This window comes from Salvelinus fontinalis, chromosome 37 (assembly GCF_029448725.1).
Source record: "Salvelinus fontinalis isolate EN_2023a chromosome 37, ASM2944872v1, whole genome shotgun sequence".
In the NCBI taxonomy this organism is placed as follows: domain Eukaryota; kingdom Metazoa; phylum Chordata; class Actinopteri; order Salmoniformes; family Salmonidae; genus Salvelinus; species Salvelinus fontinalis.
Genome location: NC_074701.1, coordinates 7756072 through 7765617, shown reverse-complemented (window position 1 = coordinate 7765617; position 9546 = coordinate 7756072). Strand labels below are relative to the sequence as shown.

The 9546-nt window shown below is 41.1% G+C and overlaps 1 protein-coding gene across 1 annotated transcript; it reads right to left on the bottom strand.

The window, feature by feature from the left end:
* Positions 1-398: 398 nt before the first annotated feature.
* On the bottom strand, positions 399-9327 carry erlin1 (ER lipid raft associated 1). Its single transcript, XM_055901795.1, has 12 exons — positions 9221-9327; positions 6284-6412; positions 6103-6184; positions 5942-5988; positions 5778-5839; positions 5515-5640; positions 5347-5420; positions 3615-3673; positions 3347-3438; positions 3058-3147; positions 2907-2986; positions 399-2815 (listed from the first exon to the last, which is right to left on the bottom strand). The coding sequence occupies exons 2-12, from the start codon at positions 6394-6396 to the stop codon at positions 2654-2656; spliced, it is 987 nt and encodes a 328-aa protein (XP_055757770.1). The 5' UTR covers positions 6397-6412; positions 9221-9327; the 3' UTR covers positions 399-2653.
* Between the last annotated feature and the right edge of the window lie 219 nt (positions 9328-9546).

Below are 9546 nucleotides of genomic sequence, written 5' to 3'. Positions count from 1 at the left end.
CGCCAGATCCGAGGCAGTAGGGATACCTAGGGATGTTCTCTTGATAAGTGTATAAATTGGACAATTATCCTGTCCTGCTAAGCATTCAAAATGTAATGAGTACTATTGGGTGTCAGGGGAAATGTTTGGAGTAAAAAGTACATTATTTTCTTTAGGAATTTAGTGAAGAAAGTGTTGTCAAAAATATAAATAGTAAAGTTCATATGCCCCAAAAACTACTTAAGTGGTACTTTTTTTTTTTTTTTTACTTCACTGGCACTAGGGCACACTGTTTTTAAAATGTACAACGTAAAATTTTAGGCTACCTCGTTTCACTCACTGTTTGACTATTTTCATCCATTTTGTGACTAGACAAAACCCAGCTTCAGGCTGCAGTTTTAAAATCACACAGACACACATTGTGGTATCAAAATAGGTTTTATTTTACATATTCGAACATTGTCAAAACTTGAACTTTCAATTGCATATAAATCTTTTAAAATAAGACCGTTCAAATTATGAAAATTGTACAAAAGTAACATTCACAAAAACGGGTTAATTATTTCCATGACAAATTTAATTCCATCCTTTTCTGCATTTTCTAATTTAAACCCGCCACCAATGCCATAGGAGAAAGACGATTGGTGAGATCAAGTACAGTAAACAGCAGCACGGTAGCGTGATGTCACAGGGCACGATTGAAGGAGTTCACCAGCTAACTTTCCTAAATATTCTGGATTCATGTTCCAAATTTATATACACTTGAAATTGGCACAGTAACTGACTCACTCAACATGCCAAACGACTGATAAGAGTTTTTCTTAACGAACCTGAAATTCAAGAGCTAGCCTAGATCTGAGCGTTGATCAAAGTTCGCTGGCTAACTCTGTGAACCCACTGTGTTTACACTCCTCCAGAGTAGTTTCCCTGTTAGTGGTGGTTCATCTACTGAAGAGCCCTAGTAGCTTTACTGAACTGAAGTCTATCTCTGTAAACCTGTCAATTCCTACACCTGTCATTTCTGAGCCTGAATGTGGCACTACAGCCATTCTGTATAAAGAACCATATAGGGATATACAAGCCATATAGATATACACGTATATGAGATATACACGTAATATATATATATATTATACAGTATGACGCTGTCTGCCTAAGTCACTAGTCACCTCAAGCTCTTTCCTGAGAGTTAACACTAACGCTACCTCTCTACCTACTAATACAAACTAAAATAAACTACCGAGCTGAACCGAGTGAAGTAAAATCAAGATGTACTGAGCTGGCTTGGTTACACAACCACAGTTGTTGGCCTGGAATCATGCTGAAAACGTTGAAATGGACGATGTGAAAATAAAAATATCAGAGCCAGCTCAGTTCGAACGGAACTATGGCGTGAGAGAAGCGTCGGCCTTCCGCTCTACCTGTGTCAATGTAGCCGGAGCCAGTTTGTCTGCTTTTGCATTCAATAGCCACACATGGCTCACTGCACTCTACATCGACACCCAGTCAAACAAGCAGACGTGTAGTGGTTCCAGGCAAACAGTCAACAGCCCTTATATTAGTAGTCCTGTATTCTCTTACTGGAGGTGTTTCACAGTAAACAGAAAAATAATAAGGGCAAGTCTGACGTCAGTGTCTTTCGGCCAGCCAGGTTACCCGATCCTAGATCATTTGTTTCACCTCACCCTCAAACAGAAAATCAACCCATCTAACTACAACTATTCCACTGAAAATACACACCAAGACTACACTACCCAGAAGCCCTTTAGCGAAGAATGGCAATACAAGCCAGTCCTCTCGCAGCCCTTAGGCCCACTACAGAAAAACTATTTTCACTCAGTCCCCCCCAGAGTTATAATAGAACCACTTAGGTTCTAAGGAGTTCCACCGGGTGTTTATGCGCTTACAAGAAGTCCAACCCATGTGTGCCGACAGAGAGTCTGAAGGTTTGTAGTGTCTCGTTGTCCTGGCTCAGATCTGCTCTGGGGTTAGAGTGGAGTATGGGCTCACACACACTTGCTTGTTTTCTTGCTCTCTCACACATGCAAACACACAAACTGTGGATGACTAGAAAGAGATTGAGTACCAATAAACCCACCCCCCATTTAGAATCAGAACCCCTTTAGTTCAGAATTAGTGTTGCCTTCTTTACATTCTAGTTAGGCTAAAAACAAAATTAGACAGTAAGGCTGAATTTAATGTTCAAGTTAAATATAAATTCATTATTTTGCATAAAGCATCAAACAAACAAAAAAAAATCATACAATTCCAAAAAACAAAGCCAAGAGCTGCATCCGATGCAAAGCTGCACATGTAGAGCAGGGCGCCTGAGAGCCACCTGCCTGACACTCAACCCAGCCCAGATATCAGCATTAATGCCTCTACTGATCCTTCCCACCGACTGCCTGCTCAACACAGGTGTGCAGACCCGCTCGCTCTCTCCCTCTATCTTTCTCCCTGCGATTCCCCCACCCCCTCACTTTTTTTTAAATATTTATTTTTAATTTCTCTTTCCATGCTTCTCTCCCCCATCCTTTTTTAACCAATCCCCATTCTCCCTCCCCCTCTCTGGCCGATAGAATTAAGACTAAAGCCTTACGCACCCCAATTAGGGGAATGACTCCTCACATTCCTTTGTCCCTCAAACCCTTCGACTGACAGCTAGTCTCGGACCTTAGTGTCTGGCTTGTTCAGAGGCTTTTGGGGGCTCAGGGTCCTGGGTAGGGCTGTGTCCCTCGACAAACATGTTAGGGATGTCCTGGCCGAAGTAGATCTTACTGTTGGCTGCTATCGCCTGGTACTTCATCAACTCAAGGTACTCGGGTGTTAACTTCAACTGGAAAGATGGGAGAGATGATGTCAGAGTGTGTGTGTGTGTGTGTGTGTGTGTGTATATATATATATATATATATATAGACATGTCATACCCTGTTAGCTTCAGCAAACTTAGCTGCGGTATAATACTCCGCATCAGCCCTGGCCTTCATTTTTGCCAAGAACGCAGTGTCTGAAATAGACACAGAGTTCATTAATATGCACGCACACAGACAGACACAGACGACACACACAGACACCCACCCTCTATCTCAGAGATCCTCTTCTCGGTCTCTTTCTCCATCACCTTCTGTTGGAAATGAATCTGTGCTACTTCAGCCAGCTTCTGAGCCTCTGAGAGAAAGACAGCGGTGTGCGGTGGGGAAAGGAAGAGAGAGTATATAGTGTTACGGTTTTGAAGGGAGTACAAAATACAACCTGTGTTGTATTAGCTCGCCAGTTATTTCAGATGTACAGGTTGTTTTCAGATACACAAAAATTGGTTGTATACTGTAAGTGCGTATACTAATGAGATGGAGTGTTGCTACGTTACCGATGACGGCTTTCTTTCTCTCGGTCTCAGCTTCTTTCTCCACAACCTTCTGAGTCTGAACTGTTACCAACAGACGAGTCTTCTCCCCCTCCCTACACACACACAGTGAGAGAGAAAGAGAGGTCACACACACAGTGAGAGAGAAAGAGAGAAGGTCACACACACAGGGAGGGTTATAGAAATAACGAAACAAATAGAGAACGAAAAAGAAATGGAGTGAGACACTGGACGAATGAAAAAGAGAGAGAGAGAGAGTGAGAACACTCACATGAGCTCAAAGTTTCTCCTGATGGCCTCTGGGATTTTGGGCTTGGTGACTCGGACAGCCTGGGACATAAGAGACACACTCAGTATATACAATCCAGAGCCCCGTTCAGTAGCCGAACGCAGGGCATAACATTACATTTTTGGTCCACCAGCCACTCAGATTTTTAACCAGCCCAACATCCCTCCCCCCTACAATTACACCAACAAAACACAAATGAACATGCTTTGTAATGTTTCTGAAACAATACATGCATTACGAGTATAAAGAATTGTGGTATACTGTTTAATTTCATTTTTGGTGTTCCGAGTCTTTTAACCAAAAGAACACAGAAGAAACAAAACATGGCACCTGCCCCTTTAAGGGTGGGAGATTACCGTGGTAATGTGACATGAGTCATGTTTGTGCCTGTGAGAATGTGTGACTAGTAGCTGCTTTGTCTTCTCTTCCCAAACATTGAAAAACAACCTAGCTTGTGAACAAAAATGTAAATAGCCAAGAAACACATGAACAGTCTCACTTTAGTAGACTTTCTTTTGAAGTAAATGAGACTTTTATACCTGTGCGCAGCACTTCTAAAAATGAATCTTTCACTCAGCTCTTTACATGTGCACAGCCCCAAGCCAGGCAGTGTTGCAGCGCAAGGTGGGATAGGTCATTGTAAAATTCGTATACTGAACCAAAATAAACATTCAACAATTTCAAATATTTTACCGATACAGTTCATATAAAGGAAAAAAAGTCAATTGAAATAAATTCATTAGGCCCTAATCTATGGATTTCACATGACAGGGCATGGTTATACGTGGTCTGCGGTTGAGAGGTTGGTTGGATGTACTGCCAAATTCATTGAAGGCAGTTTACGGTAGAGAAATTAACATTCAATTCTCTGGCAACAGCTCTTGTGGACATTCCTGCAGTCAGCGTGCCAATTCCACTCCCTCAACTTGACACATCTGTGGCATTATTTTGTGTGACAAAACCTCACCTTTTAACGTGGCCTTTTATTGTTCCCAGCACAAGGTGCACCTGTGTAATGATCAAGCTGTTTAATCAGCTTCTTGATATGCCACACCTGCCAGGTGGATGGATTATTTTGGCAAAGGAGAATTGCTCACTAACAGGGTTGTAAACAAATTTGTGCAAAAGAATTGAGAGAAATAAGCTTTTTGTACGTATTGACCACCGCTACATGGTCAAAGTAGATTATATTTTTGTTCAGTGTGGTGCTTTGACTTTGTGTGATACATTTACCAGCTATGAAACAAAAACTGCAGAAATACTTTGAAAACAGCTACTGCAGCATTTATTTTTGCTATAAATGTGATCATACTTGGCCACTGTAGAACACAAACCACCCTCCAACGTGGCTGGTGAAATAGACATCTTACTCGCCAATGCCAAAATCTACCCGCATTTGGCAGGTGCTAACTTTAGGGCCCTGGTTGTCAAACGCTGCAGATAGACGTGCCACAAATAGCACTGACACGATTCCTTATTCTACATGTCAGAGAGGCATATTATTATCTGAATGTTCCAAAACATCACTTCCTGCTGAATTCGCCCAACCACTCAGGTGAGTGTGTGTCAGGGTTGGGGTCAATTCCCATTTAATTCAGTCAAATCAGGAAGTAAAGTGAAATTACAACTTTGCGCCAAGTTTACTTCCTGAATTGGAATCGGCCCCAACCCTGGTGTTTGTGTGTGAGATTGACCCCAACCCTGGTGTGTGTACCTGTATCGTCAGTCCAGGCGCCATAGAGTTGAGGTCTTTCTGCAGCGCGATCTTCAGGTTCTCATCAATGATGTCTGACAGACCAAGACGCAGGAGAGAAAGAAAAGAGAGTTACACTGATGTATATCTGTTGACACTTTCTATACAAGTGAGTGAGTGCGTTCTCACCAAACAGCTCGATGTAGACCTCCTGTAAAGTGTGTACGCTGCAGAATTGGTTGAGTTCGTGGTGAATCTTGTTGAAAATTAAAGTTTTGTCATAATCAGCTGTGTAGTTCTTCACCGTGTCCACCACTTCAGAGAGAGAGAGAGGTTAGTATACACTAGGAATGTAGAAACGTCACCCCCCCTTTCCACCTACATAGCAACGGGGACAACGTAGGTGTGTCCTAGGGATCTACCCTGATAGCTAGTAGTTCTGAAGGTCTTACCAGATGAGGGCACCAGCATGTTGACCACCTCTATACGGTCGAAGTAGATCATCACTCCCCCACTGTGGAGAGAACACACCAGAAACATGGTCACAAACATGGTCGACGTCCTCCGCCACACACAAACACCTTTCAGAAACACCACGCAACCGTTCTAGATTTACCTAGTTCCACAAGGCACGTTCTTTATCTCATCAGTTTGAAGAGTCGTCTGGAAGAGAAAGTTTTTTTTAGAACTGATCTGTAGATGGAATAAAGGCCAGCATGATGTGGTAGCCAGAGTTAGAAGTCAGGGGTCAGGGTTCAAAGGTAAGAGAGGTAGTACCTGTACTGATCTGTAGGTGGTAAGAAAGGGCATCATAATGTGGTATCCCGGGCCGTTGGGTGTGGTAAGCAAAGCTCCTCCTCTAAAAACACAGAAATTAACCAAAAATATGAACCTTCTATTCACAGTTCTTCACTACCTGGTGAATGGATGACAGAGGGTTGGGGGTCATGGATCATACCTGTAGTAAACAGCTAGGTGTCCCTCCTCTATCTTGTGAATGGAGGAGTGCAGCAGGATGGCCATCACTGCAGTTACTGCACCAACTACTGCCCCCACGTGAGTCATTGTCATCCTCACCCGAACTCACCTACAACACACACAGAGTTAGTGAGAGAACAAAAAAAGAGAGAATAAAAGATAAAGCATTGCGTTCCATATATTCATTTAGCAGCGGTGGGCTGCCGCTGCCAAATCGTTGCCACCACTACATTTTTTTTTTTTTTTTTTTTTTTTTTTTTTAACAATGTGTATTTATTTTAAACACAATTTTCGGGTGGTAAAACATTTTGTGTAAACTGTATAAAGATGGAGCTATATATTTTTTTTATATATAAGATCTGAGAACTAACAATCATCTAAATAAAACTAAGAGTCAGGGAAAATCTAAAATTCAAGTAATGGGGCATTGATTTTTTTTATTTTATGTTTGAGTCACTCAGAATTAGAACACGGCAAAATGTGTAGGAAATTAGCTTCAAAGCCACAATTAAATTAAAAAGTTAAGTGTTTTCCAAACTATTCTAATAAAGTATTTAAAATGTCCTAAAGATTCAGCTTTTAAATGGGAATAATTATGAAAGTCAAGGTCTATGCTATTCTCATTCACAGATTTATTTTGAATTAAAAGAATATTGTTGGCCAGAAACTGAAATTGAGCAAACAATACCTAGATGGAAAAATCTAATGAGTTAAAAAAAATAAAAAAAAAATGGCTAAAGCTTATGAAAGAAATGATGTGTAGTTGGCATAGGCCTATTTTTACATTATTCTACCACTGTGCAACCTACCTACAATGCATATAAAAAATAATTACTTTTTCAGGACCCTGTCTTTCGAAGATAATCCAAATAACTTCACAGATTATTGTAAAGGGTGTAAACACTGTTTCCCATGCTTGTTTCCCAATTAACCATAAACAATTACATGCACCTGTGGAACAGTCGTTAAGACACTAACAGCTTACAGACGGTAGGCAATTAAGGTCAGTTATGAAAACGTAGGACACTAAAGAGGCCTTTCTACTGATTCTGAAAAACACCAAAAGAAAGATGCCCATGGTCCCTGCTCATCTGCGTGAACGTGCTTTGTGCACGCTGTAAGAAGGCATGAGGACTGCAGATGTGGCCAGGGCAATAAATTGCAATGTCCGTACTGTGAGAGGCCTAAAACAGCGCTACAGGGAGACAAGACGGACAGTTGATCGACCTCGCAGTGGCAGACCACGTGTAACCCCTGCACAGGATTGGTACATCACACCTGTGGGACAGGTACAGGATGGCAACAACTGCCCAAGTTACACCAGGAACGCACAATTGCTCCATCAGTGCTCAGACTCTCAGCCTATTGCAGACAGAGGCTGGACTGAGGGCTTGTAGGCCAAATACCCCGGTATAAAGGTATACCGCCCAAGTTTAATAGATACACTAGCCTATTAGCCACGTTATAACTGACTTGTGATCCTTGCCCCTGCTAGTTTGATGATCTTGACATTCCCAGCCTGAGTTACATTCGTCCGTTTATGTCCAAAATATTGAGTCATTGAAACAAACAGTGCATCCTGAATGGAGGCTGCAAATAATGTACCAGGCCAGCTGTAATTTACAACTTGATAGCTATATTTTTTGGACAACCAAGAAAGTTAGACGAATTATATGAATCATGCATTGAACAGCATCCATCCATTCTGACAATGCCTTAGTGTACATCATGGAATGTTTATTCAAACATAACCTATTTTTAAAACCTCTTATAAAGTTGGTTTTGCAGCATAAACTGGGAAATAAAATCAAATATTGGTCACAGACATATTTAGCAGAGGTTATTGCGGGTGTAGCGAAATGCTTGTGTTCCTAGCTGCAAAGTAATTAAAATGCTGTCAGTTTCCACTTTAAGGGAAAATTCTAAAGTTGTGGGAATATTTGTTGTTGGCTGGGAAAGGCTTATCAGGATGGACTCTCTCTGCACGACAAAACGTAATCCATTTAGGCACCAGGCGACACCGTATAGCCTCTCTCGATTTTCAGTCATGGCATGCTTGGTTCAATAACTATTGATGATAGAAAAAAACGAATATCCAATATAAAACTTATTGTACCCGATTTAACATTAAACTGCTTCCTGGGTTTAATGGAGAATCGCCATATTCAACATCCGCTATACACCCAGATTCTGGTTCAGGCATGTAACCAAAGACGGGAAGAAACTGCTTCTCAATTAGAAATCCCCGATCACACTTAAAGGCGATGCCATGGCGACGTTGAATAGCTAAGCTCATGCACAAAAAAGATCGGTCGTCTCGCGCCAAACAGCGCATGTGCACGCAGTCAAATCAAAGGCACTCCTTTGATATAAAGTTGTTCTTGACGAAAACGTGCCAGTTTGTCACTTTCACAAGGTTGGAGTAATAACATGTTCAACTACTTAAGACATTGGTTCGAATCTAGGTTGTGTCTTTAGACTTCGAAAAAAATTAACTAAGGAAGATTTTTTTTCTCACTTCTCTCATTGCCTTCTCAAACCCAGGCCTGGTCTGTTTCGCGAACGTTCCCGGAAGTCTCGCAATTTGCGCCTCTGGATTTAGAAACTCTGATGTAACAGTATGGGTGTATAATACCGTTATAGGTTAGAAATACTGCCTCGTCACAGCTAACGCTAGCTATCAAGTCTATTATATCAAGTTAAAAACAGACAATAATCACTGCAATAAAAGCTATTAACCAAGTTGGCTAGCTAGGGTAATTTATTATCTGATATGATTCGTGTTAGCTGGCTAGCTAGTTCAGTCCTGCTAACTTTGCAAATCGCACGTCATGCCTGAAAATAATACATACGCCAAAACTAGCTACTAGTTCCAGTTTAGTTAATGTGCAGACTGACGGGCTTCATACAATCTTACCAGTGTATTGAAGCGATAGATCTTGTATTTTCATCCAGTTGACATCGACCCATCAGCACCTCGTCAGCAACACTGAAGTACTTCCGGGCCACGGAATTTATAGTGGTTCAAATTAAAGTCCTCCACGCAATAGAAAAGTATCATTAACCTGTAGTATATTTAACCTATATTTATGAATAATGTATGAATAATAATATAATTTGTCTAACCATTAACAATGATATTTGTTCATATCTAATCTACATTTGAATTAAATGTTTGTTTTAAAATATGTTCCAATGTCAAATAAGCAGTCCGCAACGCTAGGTTGGGGATGCCACACTAGG

Bases quoted from the DNA above. Each gene is read 5' to 3' on its own strand.
- erlin1 (XM_055901795.1), bottom strand. From the start codon at position 6,396: ATGACAATGACTCACGTGGGGGCAGTAGTTGGTGCAGTAACTGCAGTG. The intron at 5,421-5,514 runs GTGAGAACGCAC...TTGGTCTGTCAG, and splicing joins GGTCTACATCGAGCTGTTTG to ACATCATTGATGAGAACCTG. The intron at 2,816-2,906 runs GTATGACATGTC...CCATCTTTCCAG, and splicing joins AGTTTGCTGAAGCTAACAGG to TTGAAGTTAACACCCGAGTA.